Source organism: Ranitomeya variabilis, chromosome 2 (assembly GCF_051348905.1).
Source record: "Ranitomeya variabilis isolate aRanVar5 chromosome 2, aRanVar5.hap1, whole genome shotgun sequence".
NCBI classification, from domain to species: Eukaryota; Metazoa; Chordata; class Amphibia; order Anura; family Dendrobatidae; genus Ranitomeya; species Ranitomeya variabilis.
Window position 1 is genome coordinate 48,827,532 of NC_135233.1, and position 26,003 is coordinate 48,853,534.

Sequence of the window (26,003 nt, forward strand, 5' to 3'; positions counted from 1 at the left end):
AGTGATTGATGGGCAATGTGGGTGCATTGCGCTATGTGGGGGCATCATACAGTGGAGGGAGACTGTGGGGGCATCGTACTGTTTGAAAACACTGATGGGCTTCACGAGGAGCAATATTTTGATGAAGGCAAAAAGGACTGGGCTTAGCATAAAATATAAATTTTAGTGTGCGTCCCTTTTTCTTATTTTCAAGGTTAGAAATACAGTCCCAATACTTTTGTACGTATAGTGTATGTCTGATATGTGGGATTCCCACTTTTGGAATCACTGGAGACTAGCAATGGAACAACAAAGGAGAGCCCTAAAGGAAAGCATATTAATATATATATATATATATATATATATATATATATATATATATATATATATATATATATATATATATATATATATATATAAAAATATATATATATATATATGTATATATATAATATATCAGTTCATTTAAGATATTTTTTACATATCTGGAAAAACCCATGTGGGTGATGTATTTGCAATCTGCAATCAGAAATGCCTGTCTGGGGCAGCCCTGACAATGAAAATAAAGCTGAATTTACAGACTGCTTAAAATAGACGGTGCCGATAAGTGGCAGATATCTAGCAGTTATCCGGTGACTGTATTATAACCTCAGACTTTCCAGGTCCTGTCAGCTGTTGTTTTGTTGATTTTTTTTTTCTCTTTTTTTCTTGGTCCTCTGAGCTTCAACATTGTCTTTTCACCAACTCTAATGGAGTTGGGGTTTTTTTTTATCAGGAAAGATAAGTAAAGAGTGGTTAGCTAGAGCTCTGCTGCTATATTTAAATAGTGGTACATAGATTATCTATTTGGGGCAACATCAGAAAAAAATGTCTGAGACACATATATGCACAAAAAGCTATCACCAAACAGGAAATGCAGAAAAAGAAGGTGTAAAGAAAGGACCACATACACCCATAGAATACAGTCAGACGAACCCAACGATATCAGTGGCCTCAGAAGTCCATCTAATATTTTTGGGGGGCATCCTGACTCAACTATTGAATTCCCACACCTAACCCTCTTTTTTCTTCCTCTCAGTTGAAAATTGATGACCGAACATCAGAGCCGAATGTTCATGTGCATAGGCGAGTAGAGGGTAATAGCTCCATGGGAAACGAGTATTCACATGACAAATATTAAGAATGTATGGTGATAAAAGCTTACATAATCTAAGAAGGTCTAAGGGGAAACATTCCCCTTTTGTAAAATACTAAACCACAGTAAGGAGACTTATAGGCCATGCTATATCACATGTCAGAGGCCTCTCACCTAGTCAAATCAGATCTTTTGCTTTGCACTGAAGAGGGGCAAACACCCTGAAACACGTTTGCAAATGGTGTATCTGATTTGTCTTCTTATACTAAGTCATATGGCAAGACTCGTTAAAGGGTCGATTTTTTACTTTTAGAATTGCTACCCCAAATAAATGGCTCTAGAGATAGGCACTGGAGCTGTGGGCAATTCTAGTGGGCCCAGTCTTTGAACTGTAATAGGCCATAAGACAAAAATGTCTACATTCAGAAACAATACCTTGAGATTCTTCTTTTCCTCTGGTCACACATTACCTGGTAGATCTTATTGGTAATATGTCCTTCATGTACGATGATAACAGCTAAGATTACAATGAAATGAAGGAAGGATCGTGTTCCTACCTTGTGCCAAGCAGATTGGGAAAAGCTTTAAACTAAAGGCCCATTTAGACAGCCAGATAATAAGGAACACGACTATTCCCAATTCCTTGGAATGCTTATTTTCTGCGTCATCCTGTCTAAGTTGTCCGGTAACCGCCCCATGAATCCAAAATGCTTGTTTGTCGGGTGAGATAATTTTTAAGCAAACTTAAAAACCATTGTTCTCGGCAGCACATCATCCTGTGTAAACAGTAGATGTGCTGCCGATAGGATGATGTTCTATGCACATAGAACTACCATATCAAAGGGGATTCCCAGTTTTGGAAAATCTCTGTTGTCTCCACAGTTTGTTATTGTCTTTGGCGCTGATGTCACGTCAACTGTTGACTGCACAGGCAACTTTGAGTCACTGAATTCACCGACTGGCTGCAGCGCTGCAGACAATAGCAATAACATATATCGGAAGCAATGATACAGACTCAAAACTGGACTCAGAGAGGGTACGTGAAGCAGGTTAACGCAAACAGCATTTGGGGGACAATAATTTTCTGAAACTGGAAAACCTTTTTAAGTGTGGTTGGCCTGTGTAAACATGCCATTGAAGGACCGCAGAATGGCTTGTATCTGGCTGATCAGCAGTTATTATGCCTGAGTGGGTTCTAAGATGCCTGATATGAAATTGTGGTGGTAAAATTATTGCCATGGACCTCCCAGAGGGAAATAAAAAATGTTTCACACATATTGTGTACGTATAATAACTATACAAATAGAGGTTATGTATATTGGGTGGAGACATTTTTTAATAGATAGGCTGTGTTTAGTTTTCTCAAACCCCTTTTGGACATTTAGCCATTATCGTATGCGAGCTCCCCTCCAGAGCTCTAAACTATTCATGGCGTTTGATCATACTCCTAAATGTTGTGCTTTCCATGAGTCATTCATGAAAATATCCAGCGATCAGTGACTTAAAGTGTAATAAAGAGTTTTCCGAATGCGGTGCGAATGACATGCGATAGTAAAGACGGGGGCAGCCATCCTGTTATTCACCCTCTAAACTGTCCAAAATACGTTGCGAAAAGTATGTGACTTCTTATCAAGTTACCGAGAGCAAACGAAAGAAAGTCAGTGAGGCATCAGAAGATCAGGAATCTACTTGCCAGAGCTCTCTCACAAAGGATGTGTCAGGAAGGGCTGCGTTATTTCTCTTCCCTATCATCACAGGCTGCAAAACACCCCACTGACAGTTACACATTGCACATTCCACCATTTGTCAGTGTTCCCAGAAAAGGAGCAGAACCAATGTTGAGGTTCAAACAATCCCAAATGTTTTCAGCATTAGACGATAAGAGTTTGGATACAGCGTTCGAAAACATCATGTATTATGTTCACTCCCGCTCCAAAAAAGATTAATGTACTATTGGCATAGGACTTAACAGGACCACACATGATGAGATGGAAGCTTCTCGGCTGATGACCCCAACAAAGGGGTTCGGGAGTAATTTGGGGTCATACATAGCGGTTTGCTTGCAGCCTTAATAAGTTGTACAAATGAGATCCACGATACAAGGGTTTTTGTGTTGTATCTAAGCCAACATCTACTTTTATTCTCTTTATCTTTAATTTTGTTCAGGATCCACCAAATTGAAATCCAAGGCCATTAAGTCTCTCTGCACTGTAAGCTCAAGCAATGTAAACTCACATAATGGATTACCTTTCTAATATCTGATGTGTGTTGGACTTTAAAAAAATGTTTCCAGGCTTATGATGACCTATATTTAGGAAAGGTCATAAATATCCACACGTGACACCATTGACTGTTTGCAGCGCCATTGGTGGCCGGATGTAACCAGTAAACAGATCTGACCAATAATGCCCCATTCACTGTATATTGGATATTCTCAGAAATTTCAGCTTAGCCTCTATTGAACCTCAGTACCCCAGAATGGCCACTAGCCCACTACACAGTGAAAATAGCCGTGCTGTTCTATTCTGTTCATTTCTTACATCTGGCTGCCAACAGATCTAAAAATAGCAGATTGGTGAGGGTGGTGTTAGGCCTGGGCTACCCATTGATCTGATATTGATAACCTGGCTCGGCTCACATAACCGTATTTTCTGTGATCTGAAAAAATTGGTCCGATTATGCTAATCACACTCTGATGAGACGCTGATCAGAGTGTGATCATACTGTGATCCGATATCTCGGATGAGATGATGGAAAAAATTGACTCCATCTTCTCCATTATGGCAGTCATTGAAAAACGGATTGCACTCGGATGTCATTTGAGTGCAGTCTGATTTTTCCCACAGACTCATTGACTTGCATGGCCAATTATGAAGAGCTTCAGATTGCTCGCTGTCAAGACCAGAGCAGAGAGGAGGTGAGTATTTTTTTTAAATGTGGGGCCCATTATACTGTATGGAGGACTATGTGGTGGCCCATGATACTGTATAGAGAACTATATGGGGCCATTATCCTGTTTGGAGGACTATGTGGGGCCCATTATACTGCTTGGAGGACTATGTGGGGGCCCATTATACTGTATAGAGAACTATGTTGTGCCATTATTCTTTATGCAGGGCTATGTGGGACCCATTATACTGTATGGAGGTCTATGTGGGTCCATTATTCTGCATAAGGACCATTATACTGTGTGGAGAGTGGTGTGCAGATCACAGTAGGCATCATACTGTGTTGGGGTCACTTTACTTTGCCGTGGAGTTGATGGGGGGTACAGTGTTGTCATTATTTTGCACATCTGGAGAGTACTGTGGAGGAATTCACTGTGGTGGTATCATACAGTGTTTGGGTGGCACTTTAGTTGGCATCATACTTTATGGGAGCAATGAAAGGGAAATCTAGGGGCTTCAATAGGAGGAAAATTAATTTGCAAGGGCTCCAAAGTTGTGATATATGCTCTTCTGTGACCCCACCAAATATTACTTTTTTTTTTTTTTGGGAGGGGGGGGCTAATTAGGACTTCTGCTATGGGGTCCTATGATTTCTATGTATGCCCCTGCCAGCAAGGAAACACCCAATGCTCCGGTCATGTGATCTGACTATTAAGATTTATTATTAAAATGAATTTTAAGAGCCCTTTAAGTATGTTTCCATATGAAAAGGATCATCGTTATATTTAATGATAAGAAGAAACTTCCTTAATGGTAGACATTTATTTAATCACTAGATGGTAGCCCGATTCTAACGCATCGGGTATTCTAGAATATGTATGTAGTCTATTTATGAAGATTTTAGAATAATACATTGAGTACACAGGATTCGGCCAACCGCGACCAATTAGCGAAGCGTGGTTCAAATCCCGCACCAATTCGCGGCCGGACTGCGCCTGTCGCTGATTGTTCACGGCCGGACACGTAGTATATAGCACAGCCACGTAGTATATAACAGCCCACGTAGTAAATAGCACAGCCACGTAGTACATAGCACAGCCACATAGTATATTGCACAGCCACATAGTATATATCACAGCCCACGGAGTATATAGCACAGCCCATGGAGTGTATAACAGCCCACATAGCATGTAACACAGCCACGTAGCATATAACACAGCTCACGTAGTATATAACAGCCCACGCACGCAGTATATAACACAGCCCATGTAGTGTATAACACAGCCCACGTAGTGTATAACACAGCCCACGTAGTGTATAATACAGCCCACATAGTATATAACAGCCCACGTAGTGTATAACACAGCCCAAATAGTATATAGCACAGCCCACGCAGTATATAGCACAGCCCATGTAGTATATAACAGCCCACGTAGTGTATAACACAGCCACGTAGTATATAGCACAGCCCACGTAGTATATACCACAGCCACGTAGTATATTGCCCAGCCACGTAGTATATTGCCCAGCCACATAGTATATTGCACAGCCACGTAGTATATTGCACAGCCACGTAGTATATTGCACAGCCCACGTAGTATATTGCACAGCCCACGTAGTATATTGTACAGCCCAAGTAGTATATTGCACAGCCCACGTAGTATATTGCACTGCCCACGTAGTATATTGCACAGCCCAAGTAGTATATAGCAATGTGGGCATCATATCCCTGTTAAAAAAAAGAATTAAAATAAAAAATAGTTATATAGTCACCTTCTGTTGGCCCCCGTATCCAGGCGAAGCGTTTACCGATGCTCCTCGCGCGCTCCGGTCCCAAGAGTGCATTGTGGTCTCGCGAGATGATGACGTAGCGGTCTCGCAAGACCGCTACGTCATCATCTCGCGAGACCGCAATGCTTGGACCGGTCATCGGAGCGTCGCGAGGAGCGGGAAAGGCCTGGGCTGGATCCGGGGGCCCACGGAAGGTGAGTATATAATGATTTATTTTTTTTTTATTATTTTTAACATTAGATCTTTTTACTATTGATGCCGCATAGGCAGCATCAATAGTAAAAAGTTGGTCACACAGGATTAATAGCAGCGTTAAAGGAGTGCGTTACCCGCGGCATAGCGCGGTCCGTTAACGCTGCCATTAACCCTGTGTGAGCGCTGACTGGAGGGGAGTATAGAGCGGGCACTGGGGAGTAGGGAGGGACTAATTCTCGGCCGGACTGTGCCCGTCGCTGATTGGTGACGCTGGATTTCCGAGACAGACAGACAGACAGACAGACGGAAGTGACCCTTAGACAATTATATAGTAGATTATCAAGGCTGGCCCACTACTTTGTTCAACTTTTTAATTCTGTCCCTCTGTATAATTGAGTTTGACATCCCTGCATTAGAGCAATAAAAAATACTGTTGGTGCGTGCATTGAAATATCCTCGCATGGTTGATTCCAGAAAATTCCCTCACCGTTTCCTACATGAAGATTTCCATTTTTTTCCCCCTTTTATTTTTAAACTTAATACCAAAGTGTTTGTATGTCTTGGCAATTTTCAGCAATGATAATAAACCCTTGAGGTGTATATATTCTTGAGTCAGTGTTTTGGTCTGAAAAAAATTGGCAAACCATACAATACAGATGTGATGAATGTATGAGTAGGAAGCAAAGTACATGGTACACATAGCTCACTGTTTCCGACAAATCAGGCTAATTCCATTGTACAGATCAAAGAACATGGCCTACACCATAGAGCACAGAAGAATACCGCCTTATAATGCAGAGCACAGAAGACCACCTATGCCATGAGGTACAGAAGAACACCAGCCTACAACACAGAGCACAGAAAAACACCTATGCCATGAGGTACAGAAGAACACCGCCTACATGTAGAGCACAGAAGAACACCGCCTATACAATAAGGCACAGAAGAAAACCACCTACACTGTACAGCACGGACGAACACCGCCTACACTGTAGACCACAGAAGAACACTACCTACACTGTAGAGCACAGAAGAACACTGCCTACACTGTACAGCACAGAAGAATACAGTCTACTCTGTAGAGCACAGAAGAATACCGCCTACACTGTAGAGCACAGAAGAACACTGCCTACACTGTAGAGCACAGAAGAACACCGCCTACACTGTAGAGCACAGAAGAACACTACCTACACTGTAGAGCACAGAAGAACACTACCTACACTGTAGAGCAGAGAAGAACACTACCTACACTGTAGAGCACGGACGAACACCGGCTACACTGTAGAGCACAGAAGAACACCGCCTACACTGTAGACCACAGAAGAACACTACCTACACTGTAGAGCACAGAAGAACACTGCCTACACTGTACAGCACAGAAGAATACAGTCTACTCTGTAGAGCACAGAAGAATACCGCCTACACTGTAGAGCACAGAAGAACACTGCCTACACTGTAGAGCACAGAAGAACACCGCCTACACTGTAGAGCACAGAAGAACACTACCTACACTGTAGAGCACAGAAGAACACTACCTACACTGTAGAGCAGAGAAGAACACTACCTACACTGTAGAGCACGGACGAACACCGGCTACACTGTAGAGCACAGAAGAACACTACCTACACTGTAGAGCACAGAAGAACACCGCCTACACTGTAGAGCACAGATGAACACCACCTACACTGTAGAGCACAGAAGAACACTACCTACACTGTAGAGTACAGAAGAACACTACCTACACTGTAGAGCACAGAAGAACACAACCTACACTGTAGAGCAGAGAAGAACACTACCTACACTGTAGAGCACGGACGAACACCGACTACACTGTAGAGCACAGAAGAACACTACCTACACTGTAGAGCATAGAAGAACACCGCCTACACTGTAGAGCACAGAAGAACACTACCTACACTGTAGAGCACAAAAGAACACTACCTACACTGTAGAGCATAGAAGAACACCGCCTACACTGTAGAGCACAGAAGAACACTACCTACACTGTAGAGCACAAAAGAACACTACCTACACTGTAGAGCACAGAAGAACACTACCTACACTGTAGAGCACAGAACACTACCTACACTGTAGAGCACAGAAGAACACCGCCTACACTGTAGAGCACAAGAACACCGCCTACACTGTAGAGCACAGAAGAGCACCACCTACACTGTAGAGCACAAGAACACCGCCTACACTGTAAAGCACAGAAGAACACCGCCTACACTGTAGACCACAGGAGAACACTGCCTACACTGTAGAGCACAGAAGAACACTACCTACACTGTAGAGCACAAAAGAACACCGCCTACACTGTAGAACATAGAAGAACACTACCTACACTGTAGACCACAGAAAAACACCGCCTACACTGTAGACCACAGAAGAACACTGCATACACTGTAGAGCACAGAAGAACACTACCTACACAGTAAAGCACAGAAAAACACCACCTACACCAAAGAGCACAGAAGAACACTGCCTACACTCTTTCCCTAACTTACTTGCAAACTCCCTTTTTGCTCCATAATTCTCCTCCCAACTAGAGGGCTTGGCTAAGTGTTAACCACTCTTTCCCCTGTACCTGCAATGTTACTTTTCTTTTTCCCTCAATATCAACACATTTGGAAAGCATGATAATACATTAAGCAATTTCATCAAGCATCAAGTCACATTAGCAACATCTTCAGGAAGTGCCTGTTCTGGGTGGTGTCTATAAGGCTATGTTCACACTTTGCGGTTTTTGCTGCGGATCCGCAGCGGATTTGCAGCTGTGGATCCGCAGCCGTTTTCCATGCAGGGTACAGTACAATGTTACCCTATAAAAAACAAAAACCGCTGTGCCCACTTTGCGTTTTTCCGCTTGAAAATCAGAGCGGATTTTCTGCGGAAAAAAAGAAGTAGCATGTCAATTCTTTCTGCGGATTCCGCAGCGGTTTTCCACCTGCACCAATAGGAAAGTGCAGTTGGAAACCCGCAGTGGAATCCGCAGTAGAAACCGCACCCAAAACCGCAGTGAAAACCACCGCGGTTTTGCACTGCGGTTTTTCCAAATCCGCAGCTGAAAAATCCGCAGCAAAAAAAGTATAGTGTGAACAAGCCCTAAGGCTGATTTCACATTTGCGGATGGAGGTGCTGCAGAGGGCTGCGTACGTCCTCTGTGAAGCTCCACCCACCGCCGCACCTCCTTGGTCAGCTCCACCTACGTCAGCATGCGGCGTATGTACCCTATCTTTACCATTAGGCATGCAGGCCATACCGATGTATGCGGATGCCTCCGCATGCGTTGTTTTGACGGTGCGGCGACCGCACCAAATTGCTTGTTGTGTTCGGTGCAGGTCGCCACACCGTCAAAACAACTCATGCGGAGGCATCCGTATACATCGGCATGGCCTGCGTGCCTAATGGTAAAGATAGGGTACGCACGCTGCATGTCGACGTAGGCGGAGCTGACCGGAGGAGATGCGGCGGTGGGCGGAGCTTCCTAGAGGACGTACGCAGCCCTCCGCAGCACCTCCATCCGCAAATGTGAAACCAGCCTTATACACACACATTCCCAGCAGTCTGATAAGGCACTGTTCACATCTGTGTTGGAGGTTTCTTTCACAGAATTATTTGCAGATCCAGCCAAAAATACCCGAGTAAGCAGTGCAGTATATTGTGTGGTGGACACATTGACGGAAACTTGTTGAACCCCAAAGTCTAAAAGGTTCATTGGTGTTCCTACTCCTATGATGGAGCAAAACTATGGATTTGAAGAACACAGTTGTAAGCATGTCCTAAGCATTGATGTCATTAAAACATCACGGGACCATAATTACTAATCATGGCAAGGCCGTGTGAGTAGGTCTGGCCAGAGGTGTATCTAGGCTTTCCTGCACCCGGGGCAAAGGATCAGTTTGGTGCCCCCCCAAACCTCCCCCATTTGAACCTTAACTCTATTGAAACTGTATGACCAAACCAAGGTACATTCCTGAATCTCCATAATGTTAAAATAGATACCAATAAAAGTAAAATTAATTGAGACATCAGTACTAGGTTAAGTGTTTTTGAATATCCATATTGAATCAGGAGCCCCATATAATCCTGCATAAAGGTTAATAATGGCCCCATAAGATGCTCCATAGACACATTTGCCCAATATAGTGCTGCAGAAACGTTGATTATGGCCCCATAAGATGCTCCATAAAGATATTTGCCCCATATAGTGCTGCAGAAATGTTATGGCCCCATACAGACACTTGCCCCGTTATAGTGCTGCACAAACATTATGGCCCCATACAGACACTTGCCCCATTATAGTGCTGCACAAACGTTATGGCCCCATAAGATGCTCTGTACAGATACTTGCCCCATTATAGTGCTGCACAAATGTTATGGCCCCATAGATGCTCCATACAGACACTTGCCCCATTATAGTGCTGCACAAAGGTTATGGCCCCATATAGTGCTGCACAAAGGTTATGGCCCCATATAGTGCTGCACAAACGTTATGGCCCCATATAGTGCTGCACAAACGTTATGGCCCCCATATAGTGCTGCACAAACATTATGGCCCCCATATAGTGCTGCACAAACGTTATGGCCCCATATAGTGCTGCACAAACATTTTGGCCCCCATATAGTGCTGCACAAACGTTATGGCCCCATAAGATGCCCCATACAGATATTTGCCCCATTTGCTGTTGCTGCGATAAGAAAAAAATAATCACTTACTCACCTCTCCATCGCTCAGGCCCCCGGCACTTTCAATATTTACCTGCTCCTCGTTCCAGCCACCGCTCCATCTTCCGCCTCCTCTGCACTGACGTTCAGGCAGAGGGCGCGCACTAACTACGTCATCGCACCCTCTGACCTCAGCGTCACTGCTGAAGACGGACCGGCGGCTGGAACGAGGAGCAGGTGAATATCGGCCAGCGCTGCGCTCCCCTCCCCGTTATACTCACCTGCTCCTGGCGCGGTGCAGTCCCTGCTTCCCCGATGCCGCTGCTTCTTCCTGTACTGAGCGGTCACCGTTACCGCTCATTACAGTAATGAATATGCGGCTCCACCCCTATGGGAGATGGAGCCGCATATTCATTACTGTAATGAGCGGTACCATGTGACCGCTCAGTACAGAAAGAAGCCGGGGCGCCGGGCAGCCAGGGACCTGCAGGGACCGCGCCAGGAGTAGGTGAGTATAATTAGACAGCCCCCGCTCCCTGGCCCTGCCAACCCCCTCCTTGGACCCCTGCATCATCAGGCAGCCCGCTGGCGCCCTCCTGTCGGCTGCGCCCGGGGCACATGCCCCGGCTGCCCCCCCTGGATACGCCACTGGGTCTGGTCATTATTTATATGTATATCTTGCATTATAATTATTAAATGTGGGTCTCACTGCTGAACGATGGGTCCACCAGCTGACTCATACCTCATTGATGGTATATCATGGACTCTTTTTTACCATATATGTCTGTGATGGAAATACCCCTTTATATAGGCAGTCTGTTTTTAAGAGTTCATTTTTAAAGACCTTAAAAGGAAATTGTGAGTTAATGGGGGCAAATCTGTGAAAGACAGGTTCCTTGGTGGAGAGGAAAGGCAAGTTTATAAGGACCCAAGTTTGATTTTAAACAGCACTTTGTAATACTTTCTACTAGATTTCTGTACAAATTAAGGCCCACTCAGACATCCATATAAATCGGAGCAAGGTCGGAACACAGTGCGTGGACTGGCCGGAGGCTCTCCTGACCCGATCGTGATAGCGGCATAGAAATACAGGAAGCTGTCATGCTTGGGTTTGGAGAGCTGCTTGTCGGTCCATGAACTGCGTTCTGATCTAGGTCCGATCTATATGGACATCTGACTGAGCCCTAAGACTAATCACTGAACCTCAAGTTCTTTCAAGGCCGGTTTCACACATCAATGTTTTTCGGTCTGTTCTAGGACCACAATGCTTGGACTGGCCACTGGTCTTCTGAGCTTCACGAGGCTGCCGACTTTGGGTCAGATGACTAACCACCAGTCTGTGCTTTGATGTCAAAGTACTGACCACGAAAAACGGATATATGAAACTGGTCTAAGACGAAGGCATCATCCAAAGCGGGACACCCTTTTAAGACTTTTCTGCATGGTCATGTTTTTATGTTTTCCAACATGACTGTGCAAGGCGTGCACGTAACTAGACGATGGCATCTACTCATTTTGAAGTCTCGGTCATGTAGAACACATTTCGGAACAAAATATCTTACAAAATAGGATAAATGTCAATGTGAACTGACCTGGGTCAAAAATAATACATAGTCAATATAATAAAATTACTTGCACACTTTCCCATCTCCTGAGGTCTGCTATGTTAATACATGGACTGTGTATAACAGAAGTGAAGATCTGTGTCGGCTTCTAAGCTAAAAAGGGAATTTGATCCGACTGGGAAGTAAACGCTCTGCAAACAGGGGGAGCAGCCAACCTGTTTCACACCGGCTGCTCCGGTACAAGAGGCTTCTTTCAGCATGTCTCTCTGGTATTCACTGCCGTATAAGTGAGACATTCATTGTGCAGCAAGGAGAACGATGTTATTATCCTCAGCAATGGGAGGCTCATCCTAGATATATACAGCACATGTGCAATGTGACTCTATGTATGGCATCCATGTCTAATTTTATGTAACAGTCCCACCTTTATAAAATTTGTGCTATTTTTATATACCGTAGACATTTATAAAAATTAACCAATAAAGGTAAAAAACCTGTGCTGCATCAAAAAAAGAGCAAACACGCACAATAATAATACCACGCAATTCCAATAGTGTCGCTTCACAAACAGGCTAGGTTCCCTGTAATTCAGGGATTGTATTACATATTTAGGTCATCCCATGGCAGCGCCTGCCAACCACATAAGAGAGACCAAGTTTCTGGCACGTCTGGCCAAATAAAAATATATCTAATATTTACTTTGCCCTGTTGCCGAGCTTCGGAAACTTCTCTGCTAATAAATTACCACCATGATGGAGACATAAATATCTGCACCTTCGGGTCTTATGGAAAGATTGCTAATGAAGATACTTTCTTGCACAAATTTCTTCAGAAAAAAATCTCACTTTTTTAGAGACTTTTTTTCTTGATTTTTTTTTCTTGCAGTTTTTCATCCAAAACCACTGATGTTTGCTGAGAATCAGTAGGGAAGTTATACACAAGCACACTCCGTTTTTGTGGTCTTTAACTCACTTTTCTTGTGCTTTTTGTGTTAAATTGAAACTTGTGATATTTATGGTGGTTTTTTACCACTTTTTGGCATTTTTAGCAATTTTTTCTTAAATAAATAAAAAATCCCTCTGTACAGTATTTTTGGTATTTAGTTTTTGGTTGCTTTTTTGATATTACTAATCAGTTGATTCTATGAGGAATTCTGGAATCACATGATTTGTAATGTTAAAAAGACAATTTAAAAAAGATCATTGACCGCTCTTGCTGGCAATTCAGCTGCTCCATGTCAGCAGAGCAGCTCTTTCTCTTCCTGGCTGCTCTGTTGATGGGACGTGATTACTGACGTCCAGCAAGTTCTTATTCCCATTGTAAAAAATGCATACATAGGGGACATAGCATCAATAAAAGAAAAAGACATTTGTAGTAGTAAAAGCTACCTTTGTTTTGACTAAAAGCTTTTGATTTGATAGGCAAATTGGAGTGCTCAGTGCACCCTTGGCATGACCAAGAGATTTGGTACACTGTTCCGCCCTCTCAATTAGTATGAAATGCCTACTGTTACACTGGGCACACACCAGAGGATTCTTTTCAGGTAGCGCTTGCTCTGGCCAATCAACACAGAAGGGAGCAGCGGTTCATGCAAATTGAGGTGGCGGAACAGTGCACAAAATCTCTTGGCCACTCCAAAGGTGCACAGAGCATCCTATTTTCCATATCAAACTAAATGTTTTTTTACGAAGAAGAAAGGTATGGTTTTATTGGAGCTGAGTGTCCTGTATGACTTTGGGATTAGGTAAAATAGGGATTTGGGGGTGATAGAGTTTCTTGAAAGCTTGCTGGTATCTACAACTACACTATTAGATGATTGAACTACTACTACTCTGCTCCAACTTGGGGCTGTGGGCGATTTATAACCTAAACCACATCCACTTCTTATATCTTTCTGGTGGGGAATGTGTTTAGTAGATGGGATTTTCGAGTTTAGTTAATACGAACCACCAGTGTGTAAAAATGCAAGATGATACAAATTGTAGTAAATATCAAAGTAATATGGTAAGTAACAGTTATAGAGAACACTGCATTTACAGTTGTACATGTACTATTAATACTAAAACTATAAACAGTAGATAGTCCTGGTGTTACTCATTTCTGCGGTACCACGGGTGCTCCAATGAGTCACTGTATTTTACTCTAGAAGCATTGCTGTATTATAGGCATATATCACAGTGCTAACTATTGGAAGTAGCAATCCTAAAAGTCAATATCGACCCTTTAACAAGACGTGTCACATGACTTAGGATAAAAGCCAAACCAGAGTCTTTATTTGGAGACGTGTTTCGGGGTGTTGTCCTCTCCTCGGTGCAAAGCAAGGAATCTGAGTTGGCTGGGTTAGAGGCCTCTGATTGGGGTCAAAAGGGTAACATCTCTCCTTGTGGAGCGAGATATGCCCCTTAGACACAAGTCAGAGGCCTCTTATACAAGCCAAATCAAATCTCATGCTGTGCACTGAGGAGGGGTAACACCCCGAAACACGTGTATCCAAATAAAGATTCTGGTTTGACTTTGGTCATATGGAAAGGTTTGTTAAAGGGTTTATATTGACTTTTAGGAATGGTACTTCCGGTAGGTGGTAAAAGAGATCAAGTCCCCTTCCTCTCTGTAGAGGAAATAGGAACACTGTGTGCTTCTGTGAGCAATGCTTCTAGGTACCTCTGTAATACGCCGTCCAGTAGAGCACAGCCTTGATTTTATTCTCACTTTTAGAATTATGAGTCTGTAAGAAAAAAACTTTTATGTAACCGCCGTTGGACTTTTGGAAGCATACAGTGGTACGGGTATAGACCCATAGTAAATTATCAGCAACATATTATAGATTTGTACAACACAGATCTGTAATACACATTGGCTCATGATCAGGCAGCTTTGTCTCTCTTTTATCCCGTCTTAGTAAATCACCTTGTTAGTTTGGACATTTGCTGAAATATTTTGATCTTCTATCCAGGTTAATTTGGCTTACAATTCCTGGCATGGGTATGAATCGCAAATTGCTGTCCTTCATAACTCTTCACGCATGGCAATTATCAGACAGAGGCTTTCATCTAAATTAGAAGACTATTGATAATGTCACCATCCATTAACCAGACTTCAAAGTGGGTGTATGGAAATGGTCATCAAATAATCAACACTCGTTTGTTTTTTTATGTGCAGATGCAGCAGCTGGAAAGACAAGTTATTGATGCAAACCGTCGAGCGGAACAGGCGTATGAGCAGGTAATTGTTAGATAGCGCTCATGTAGGTTGTCATTGTTCTGAACTGGAAACGTTCTAGAGTAGAGGCAAGACCTCTGGCAGGATTGTTAGTGCAGGTCACATATCACTTTAATTAGTGTTAATCCCTGGATTATTTATCTATATAGCTATCTATCTAGTATATATATTATACTTATACAGTATATATATATATATATATATATATATATATATATATATATATATATATATATATATATATATATATGTAAATAAAGAATGGAACAGCAGATTTGACAAATGCAATGTGGTTGCAAAAAAACAAAACAAATAGACTTTATTTAGCTCATATGGCGTGGCGCCTTTTCTGCTCAAATTAGTCTTTTTCAAGGCCAAATGAAGTCCACTTGTTTTGGTAAATATTGGAGTGCTGCCTAACTTTTTTTTATCAAAATGCTACATGAATGAACAAAAGAGAAATCTAAATCTAAAAAATATTTGGTGTCATTGCCCTTTGGTTTCAAAATAGCATCAAGGAATGAATTCTTCTAGAGACACTTGCACAAAGTTTTTGGAAAAATTCAGCAGGAAGGTTGTTCCAAACATCTTGGAGAACTAACCCCAGATCTCAGCCTGACCAATTATTATAAAGGACTGCGGTCAGGTATTCTAATTGAATATATGTTATTTCACACCTAGTGCGGCACAGCTGTGACTGCACTCTTTATAGCTGTGACCTTATATACATCTGTCATGGATGTATGTGAGTTTTATAATTTTTACAATAATTTAAATAAAGGTTAAATTTTATTTATTCACACTTTCCACCTCCTTCTCCCTTTCCATTAGTCTACAGTCTTCTTGGTGTGTACACCTATGTGAATAAATGTCCAATGAGATTCAACAACTTTATTATTGTAGGTTATTGTAGGCTTGTGAAAATTCTTCTTTCTCTTTATGTAATCCCAGACATACTCAAATATGTTAATATCAAGGCTCTGTGGGGGGCTGGATCATCACTTCCAGGACTTCCTAATCTTCTTTACCCTGAAGATAGCTCTTAAAGGGAACCTTTCACCAGTTTTGGCTGATATAAGGTACGACCATCACCTTTCAGGGCTGATATACAGCATTCTATAATGCTGTATATCAGCCCTGAAAGGTGATGGCCGTAACATACCATACTGTATATCGGCCAAAACTGGTGACAGGTTCTCTTTTAACGACTTTGGCTGTATGTTTGGGGAGTATCTGCCTGTATTTCTCATCATTGAGGATCACAAGAAATGGGCAATGTTGAGATGCGTAGAAGCAGTGGTTCAACAAGGAAACTAAGTGCAGCAGATGAAAGACACATCATGATTACTTCACTTCGAAATCAGAAGATGTCCAGCAGTTCCATCAGTTCAGAACTGGCAGCAACTTGTGGACCCCAGTTAAATCTATCTACTGTTTGGAGAAGTCTATCCAAAAGTGGTCGTCATGGAAGAATTGTGGCCCAAAAACATATTTTCAACTTAGACATAAGGTCAAGTGATTCAACTATGCACGAAAAATTAGGACTTTGATGTAGATAAATGTCAGCAGGAGCTCTGGATTGATGTGTGCCTAAGGGCTGGAGAACAGTTCAATAATGAGTGTCTGCAGGTAGCAGTGAAGCTTTAGGGTATGTGCACACGTTCAGGATTTCTTGCAGAAATTTCCTGAAGAAAACCGGAAATTTTCTGCAAGAAATCCGCATTTTTTTTTTTGCGTTTTTTTTCCGTTTTTTTCGCGTTTTTTTAGCATTCTGCAAGCGTAATTAGCTTGCAGAATGCTAAAGTTTTCCAAGCGATCTGTAGCATCGCTTGGAAAACTGACTGACAAGTTGGTCACACTTGTCAAACATACTGTTTGACAAGTGTGACCAACTTTTTACTATAGATGCAGCTTATGCAGCATCTATAGTAAAAGATAGAATGTTTAAAAATAATTAAAAAAATAAAAAAATGCTTATACTCACCCAGACATCTCATCAGCGGCATCCGTTCGTCTTCCTATAGCTGGTGTGTGCGCGCAGGACCTTCCGTGACGTCACGGTCACGTGAGCGGTCACATGACCGCTCACGACCAATCACAGGACAGTGACGTCATCGGCGAGGTCCTTCGCCGCACATCAGCTACAGGAACCGAACGGCAGCGTGCAGTGGAGGCGGGAACACTGCGCGGGACATCGAGGGTGAGTATAGGACTATTTTTTATTTTATTTCTTATTTTTTGACCACTTATATGGTGCCCAGTGCGTGGAGGAGAGTCTCCTCTCCTCCACCCTGGGTACCAACCGCACATAATCTGCTTACTTCCCGCATCGTGGGCACAGCCCCGTGCGGGAAGTAAGCAGATCAATGGACCCCTAGGTGTGCGGAATCCCTGCAATTCCGCATTTTTAATGAACATGTTGCTTTTTTTTCCGCTATGCGATTTTTTCGCGGAAAAAATCGCAACATTTGCACAAAAAATGCGGAATACCTTGTAAATAATAGGAGGCATAGGTTAGCGTTTTTTTCGCGTTTTTATCACGTTTTTATAGCGAAAAAACGCGAAAAAAACGCTAAAAATCCTGAACGTGTGCACATGGCCTTATGATGGTTCCATGAATGTTTGGGCTCTATTTCAGCAAATTGAGTTGGGGATTTGGTCAGGAAAAATGGTGTCCTCAATGCTGAGAAATACAGACAGATACTTATCTATCATGCCATACCATCAGGGAGTTGTTTGATTAGCTTCAAACTAATTCTGCATCTGGGCAATGACTCCAAATGCAGCACCCCAGGTGATTGGTTGCTACAGTGATGTTGATTTTCCTTCAGGGAAGGTAATGTCATTCTCAGAGGCAAAGAAGCTCTCTTCACCAGGTAAGGCACTCACACACAACATATTCCAAATCCAGGCCAGGAGGGGGAGCTCAGAGCTTCCCTATGCTATATGTATCCTGACCTGGAGGAGGAGCTGGTCAGTTGGTCCCAGGAGACCAAACAGAATAGTATGGGAGAGACTGAAATAGAAGGAAGTCTGGAACTGAGTGCAGACAGAGATGCCTGGCAGCCATGAGGGAACTGCAGCCTCTGCAAGGACAGATAACCTGGAAGGGTTGAATGTGGAGTAGCCGGAAGGGAAGGAGCACAGGAGAGGAACAGAGCTCAAAGGGGAACTGTGGCAGGGCACCCTCAGAGCTGAAGCGCAGTACCAAGAACCGGGAGCCCGAGGCTTTTGTGGGACTCTAGGACACAGAGCAGAACCGGAGGGCACGACACTACACATTAACTGCCCTCACCACGTCTGAGACACAGCAGCAACTAAGGTGCCCGGGGCATGATAGAGTCCCTGTAAAAAGGCTCAAGCTGCCCGTTGTGCAGGTACCTGTCCCAGGACAGGAGGAAACTTGAGGACCCTGTAGGAAGCTTCAGGCAGCAGGAACCTCACCTTTAACGGCGCTAGTTGGAAAGGCTCACGGACCTCTACTGGAACAAGGGAACTCTCCATTGCCTCTGAGCCAGCCGGACTACCATCATCCGTGCCTGGTACCCTGAACTGTGGCCAGCAACCTACAGTAAAGCAAGGAAAAGAGTTACAACTTGACTCCTCCACTTATTTACTGGCTGTATCATCTACGCCCTACACCATAGGACCCCTGGGGACCCTGCTTCACCTGTGGGAAGTGCAACATCTGTGCTGTCGCAACATCCCCCCAGGGGCTCCCTTCAACGCAGCGTCGGTCCCACTACTGACCGAACACCACAGGTGGCGTCACAACAAACTTTTAACATTTTCCCATTTATCATGGAGGCCCAGGGCCATGGACCGGCATCCCCCTTGCAACCGGACCCGGTACCGAGTACCCCACTGCCCTGGGGGCGACTCACAAACATACAGCCAGTGTCAATAAGAACTCTTTTAACTGAAAAGAAGAGTCCTGGAAGTGTTGATATGGCCCTCACAAAACCCTGATCTAAGCATTATTGTGTCAATATGGTATAACATGAAGAGACAGAAGGATTTGCACAAACAACATTCACAGAAGATCTGTGGTGAGTAGTGTTGAGCATTCCGATACCGCAAGTATCGGGTATCGGCCGATACTTGCGGGTATCGGAATTCCGATACCGAGATCCGATACTTTTGTGGTATCGGGTATCGGTATCGAAACAACATTAATGTGTAAAATTAAGAATTAAAATAAAAAATATTGCTATACTCACCTCTCCGACGCAGCCTGGACCTCACCGAGGGAACCGGCAGCGTTCTTTGCTTAAAATGCGCGCTTTTCCTTCCTTCCGTGACGTCACGGCTTGTGATTGGTTGCGTGCCGCCCATGTGGCCGCGACGCAACCAATCACAGCCAGCCGTGACGTAATTTTCAGGTCCTTCTAGGCATTCAGTATTTTAAAATTACGTTCCGGCTTTGTGATTGGTCGCGTCGCGGTCACATGGGCGACGCGACCAATCACAAGCCGTGACGTCACGGGAGTCAGAAGACGTGCGCATTTTTAAAATTACGTCACGGCTTGTGATTGGTTGCGTGCCGCCCATGTGACCGCGACGCGACCAATCACAGCAAGCCGTGACGTAATTTCAGGTCCTCAATGCAGAAATAGGCATCAGGACCTGAAATTACGTCACGGCTTGCTGTGATTGGTCGCGTCGCGGTCACATGGGCGGCACGCAACCAATCACAAGCCATGACGTAATTTTAAAAATGTGCGCGTCTCCTGCCTCCCGTGACGTCACGGCTTGTGATTGGTCGCGTCACCCATGTGACCGCATGTAGGATAGCTGCGGAGACACCATCACGTGTTTCTCGACGCAAGCAGTGAATAGCCAGACCTTTCCCCGGGAGGGAACAACCACGGGAAGGGCAGCATCCAATAAAGGAAACATCCAATACTGGAAAACCACCTATGCCAAGCATGGTATCCATCCACAGACAGCTGTTTCGGGGTGTTTGCCCCTCATCAGTGTGGAGTAGGAATCTGGCTATTAGGAGCAGTGCCTAGTAAAAGGCTGTGAAGGAACAGATGATTGGCCTCGGGGAGACCAAAACATCCAACACCGCAGAGACACCATCACGTGTTTCTCAACGCAGTGATCCAGAACACTGCCCCCATCCCTTATGGGAAATATGCAAATGCATGTAGGATAGCTGCGGAGACACCATCACGTGTTTCTCGACGCAAGCAGTGAATAGCCAGACCTTTCCCCGGGAGGGAACAACCACGGGAAGGGCAGCATCCAATAAAGGAAACATCCAATACTGGAAAACCACCTATGCCAAGCATGGTATCCATCCACAGACAGCTGTTTCGGGGTGTTTGCCCCTCATCAGTGTGGAGTAGGAATCTGGCTATTAGGAGCAGTGCCTAGTAAAAGGCTGTGAAGGAACAGATGATTGGCCTCGGGGAGACCAAAACATCCAACACCGCAGAGACACCATCACGTGTTTCTCAACGCAGTGATCCAGAACACTGCCCCCATCCCTTATGGGAAATATGCAAATGCATGTAGGATAGCTGCGGAGACACCATCACGTGTTTCTCGACGCAAGCAGTGAATAGCCAGACCTTTCCCCGGGAGGGAACAACCACGGGAAGGGCAGCATCCAATAAAGGAAACATCCAATACTGGAAAACCACCTATGCCAAGCATGGTATCCATCCACAGACAGCTGTTTCGGGGTGTTTGCCCCTCATCAGTGTGGAGTAGGAATCTGGCTATTAGGAGCAGTGCCTAGTAAAAGGCTGTGAAGGAACAGATGATTGGCCTCGGGGAGACCAAAACATCCAACACCGCGGAGACACCATCACGTGTTTCTCAACGCAGTGATCCAGAACACTGCCCCCATCCCTTATGGGAAATATGCAAATGCATGTAGGATAGCTGCGGAGACACCATCACGTGTTTCTCGACGCAAGCAGTGAATAGCCAGACCTTTTCCCGGGAGGGAACAACCACGGGAAGGGCAGCATCCAATAAAGGAAACATCCAATACTGGAAAACCACCTATGCCAAGCATGGTATCCATCCACAGACAGCTGTTTCGGGGTGTTTGCCCCTCATCAGTGTGGAGTAGGAATCTGGCTATTAGGAGCAGTGCCTAGTAAAAGGCTGTGAAGGAACAGATGATTGGCCTCGGGGAGACCAAAACATCCAACACCGCGGAGACACCATCACGTGTTTCTCAACGCAGTGATCCAGAACACTGCCCCCATCCCTTATGGGAAATATGCAAATGCATGTAGGATAGCTGCGGAGACACCATCACGTGTTTCTCGACGCAAGCAGTGAATAGCCAGACCTTTACCCGGGAGGGAACAACCACGGGAAGGGCAGCATCCAATAAAGGAAACATCCAATACTGGAAAACCACCTATGCCAAGCATGGTATCCATCCACAGACAGCTGTTTCGGGGTGTTTGCCCCTCATCAGTGTGGAGTAGGAATCTGGCTATTAGGAGCAGTGCCTAGTAAAAGGCTGTGAAGGAACAGATGATTGGCCTCGGGGAGACCAAAACATCCAACACCGCGGAGACACCATCACGTGTTTCTCAACGCAGTGATCCAGAACACTACCCCCATCCCTTATGGGAAATATGCAAATGCATGTAGGATAGCTGCGGAGACACCATCACGTGTTTCTCGACGCAAGCAGTGAATAGCCAGACCTTTTCCCGGGAGGGAACAACCACGGGAAGGGCAGCATCCAATAAAGGAAACATCCAATACTGGAAAACCACCTATGCCAAGCATGGTATCCATCCACAGACAGCTGTTTCGGGGTGTTTGCCCCTCATCAGTGTGGAGTAGGAATCTGGCTATTAGGAGCAGTGCCTAGTAAAAGGCTGTGAAGGAACAGATGATTGGCCTCGGGGAGACCAAAACATCCAACACCGCGGAGACACCATCACGTGTTTCTCAACGCAGTGATCCAGAACACTGCCCCCATCCCTTATGGGAAATATGCAAATGCATGTAGGATAGCTGCGGAGACACCATCACGTGTTTCTCGACGCAAGCAGTGAATAGCCAGACCTTTCCCCGGGAGGGAACAACCACGGGAAGGGCAGCATCCAATAAAGGAAACATCCAATACTGGAAAACCACCTATGCCAAGCATGGTATCCATCAACGGTCTGTGGATGGATACCATGCTTGGCATAGGTGGTTTTCCAGTATTGGATGTTTCCTTTATTGGATGCTGCCCTTCCCGTGGTTGTTCCCTCCCGGGGAAAGGTCTTGCTATTCACTGCTTGCGTCGAGAAACACGTGATGGTGTCTCCGCAGCTATCCTACATGCATTTGCATATTTCCCATAAGGGATGGGGGCAGTGTTCTGGATCACTGCGTTGAGAAACACGTGATGGTGTCTCCGCGGTGTTGGATGTTTTGGTCTCCCCGAGGCCAATCATCTGTTCCTTCACAGCCTTTTACTAGGCACTGCTCCTAATAGCCAGATTCCTACTCCACACTGATGAGGGGCAAACACCCCGAAACAGCTGTCTGTGGATGGATACCATGCTTGGCATAGGTGGTTTTCCAGTATTGGATGTTTCCTTTATTGGATGCTGCCCTTCCCGTGGTTGTTCCCTCCCGGGGAAAGGTCTGGCTATTCACTGCTTGCGTCGAGAAACACGTGATGGTGTCTCTGCAGCTATCCTACATGCATTTGCATATTTCCCATAAGGGATGGGGGCAGTGTTCTGGATCACTGCGTTGAGAAACACGTGATGGTGTCTCCGCGGTGTTGGATGTTTTGGTCTCCCCGAGGCCAATCATCTGTTCCTTCACAGCCTTTTACTAGGCACTGCTCCTAATAGCCAGATTCCTACTCCACACTGATGAGGGGCAAACACCCCGAAACAGCTGTCTGTGGATGGATACCATGCTTGGCATAGGTGGTTTTCCAGTATTGGATGTTTCCTTTATTGGATGCTGCCCTTCCCGTGGTTGTTCCCTCCCGGGGAAAGGTCTGGCTATTCACTGCTTGCGTCGAGAAACACGTGATGGTGTCTCCGCAGCTATCCTACATGCATTTGCATATTTCCCATAAGGGATGGGGGCAGTGTTCTGGATCACTGCGTTGAGAAACACGTGATGGTGTCTCCGCGGTGTTGGATGTTTTGGTCTCCCCGAGGCCAATCATCTGTTCCTTCACAGCCTTTTACTAGGCACTGCTCCTAATAGCCAGATTCCTGCTCCACACTGATGAGGGGCAAACACCCCGAAACAGCTGTCTGTGGATGGATACCATGCTTGGCATAGGTGGTTTTCCAGTATTGGATGTTTCCTTTATTGGATGCTGCCCTTCCCGTGGTTGTTTCCTCCCGGGGAAAGGTCTGGCTATTCACCGCTTGCGTCGAGAAACACGTGATGGTGTCTCCGCAGCTATCCTACATGCATTTGCATATTTCCCATAAGGGATGGGGGCAGTGTTCTGGATCACTGCGTTGAGAAACACATGATGGTGTCTCCGCGGTGTTGGATGTTTTGGTCCCCCCGAGGCCAATCATCTGTTCCTTCACAGCCTTTTACTAGGCACTGCTCCTAATAGCCAGATTCCTACTCCACACTGATGAGGGGCAAACACCCCGAAACAGCTGTCTGTGGATGGATACCATGCTTGGCATAGGTGGTTTTCCAGTATTGGATGTTTCCTTTATTGGATGCTGCCCTTCCCGTGGTCGTTCCCTCCCGGGGAAAGGTCTGGCTATTCACTGCTTGCGTCGAGAAACACGTGATGGTGTCTCCGCAGCTATCCTACATGCATTTGCATATTTCCCATAAGGGATGGGGGCAGTGTTCTGGATCACTGCGTTGAGAAACACGTGATGGTGTCTCCGCGGTGTTGGATGTTTTGGTCTCCCCGAGGCCAATCATCTGTTCCTTCACACCCATGTGACCGCGACGCGACCAATCACAAAGCCGGAACGTAATTTTAAAATACTGAATGCCTTGAAGGACCTGAAAATTACGTCACGGCTTGCTGTGATTGGTCGCGTCGCGGCCACATGGGCGGCACGCGACCAATCACAAGCCGTGACGTCACGGAAGGAAGGAAAAGCGCGCATTTTAAGCAAAGAACGCTGCCGGTTCCCTCGGTGAGGTCCTGGCTGCGTCGGAGAGGTGAGTATAGCAATATTTTTTATTCTAATTCTTTATTTTACACATTAATATGGTTCCCAGGGCCTGAAGGAGAGTTTCCTCTCCTTCAGACCCTGGGAACCATCAGGGATACCGTCCGATACTTGAGTCCCATTGACTTGTATTGGTATCGGGTATCGGTATCGGATTAGATCCGATACTTTGCCGGTATCGGCCGATACTTTCCGATACCGATACTTTCAAGTATCGGACGGTATCGCTCAACACTAGTGGTGAGTTCTCCGAGATGTTTGGAAAAACCGGATTCCTTCAAAAACTTTATTTAAGTACAAATGTACCTAGAAGAATTGATGATTTGGTGATTTGAAGGCAAACTGCAGTCACACTAAATATTATTTTGATTCAAATTTGAAGTGATGGAACTTTCCGTGTGGGCACATATAGGGATAGACCTGTCACTCTAAGGCAGTGGGCTGGGAGAAGCCGCTGGGAACCCAAGAGTCCAACTAGTCTCTTGTGCGGTTTGATCCTCGGCTTCTCTTAGGCCGGTTTCACACGTCAATGGCTCCGGTACGTGAGGTGACAGTTTCCTCACGTACCGGAGACACTGACACACGTAGACCCATAAAAATCAATGCATCTGTGCAGATGTCATTGATTTTTTGCGGACCGTGTCTCCGTGTGCCAAACACGGAGACATGTCAGTGTTCGTGGGAGCGCACGTATTACACGGACCCATTAAAGTCAATGGGTCCGTGTAAAACACGGACCGCACATGGACGTTGTCCGTCTGCAGTCCGTGTGCGTGCAGGAGACAGCGCTACAGTAAGCGCTGTCCCCCCCACATGGTGCTGAAGCCGCCATTCATATCTTCTCTGCAGCAGCATTTGCTGCAGAGAAAATATGAATAATAGTGTTTAAAATAAAGATCTATGTGTCCGCCGCCCCCCCACCCCCTGTGCGCCTCCCCGCTGTTCTGAAAATACTCACCCGCCTCCCTCGCAGTGTTCTGTGCCGGCCGCCCCTTCTACTGTATGCGGTCACGTGGGGCCGCCGATTAGACTCATGAATATGTGGCTCCACCTCCCATAGGGGTGGAGCCGCCTATTCATGAGTGTAAATGAGCGGCCCCACATGACCGCATACAGTGGAAGCCGCGGCCAGACCAGGAAGCACCGACAGCCAACGAGGGAGCGGGTGAGTATTTTCTGAATAGCGGGGGGGCGCACAGGGGGTGGGGGGGCGGCGGACACATAAATCTTTATTTTAAACACTATTATTCATATTTTCTCTGCAGAAAACGCTGCTGCAGGGAACATATGAATCGCGGATTCAGCACCAGATGCTCGTACGTGTGGTACCCAGCACGGTGCGTGTGGTACCCAGTGGGCACACGGGCGGCACACGTGTGCCGCAAGTGTGCCACACTGATGTACACAAGAAACG

General features: G+C 45.2%; 1 protein-coding gene across 1 annotated transcript in view; it reads left to right on the forward strand.

Annotated features, from left to right (window-relative positions):
• The window catches only part of PLEKHH2 (pleckstrin homology, MyTH4 and FERM domain containing H2), a 220,612-nt gene that overhangs the window by 73,463 nt on the left and 121,146 nt on the right, over nucleotides 1-26,003 (forward strand). The window contains exon 3 of the mRNA XM_077282384.1: nucleotides 15,381-15,443. Within this exon, the coding sequence (XP_077138499.1) occupies nucleotides 15,381-15,443 (63 nt within the window). The remainder of the gene's footprint in view (nucleotides 1-15,380; nucleotides 15,444-26,003) is intronic.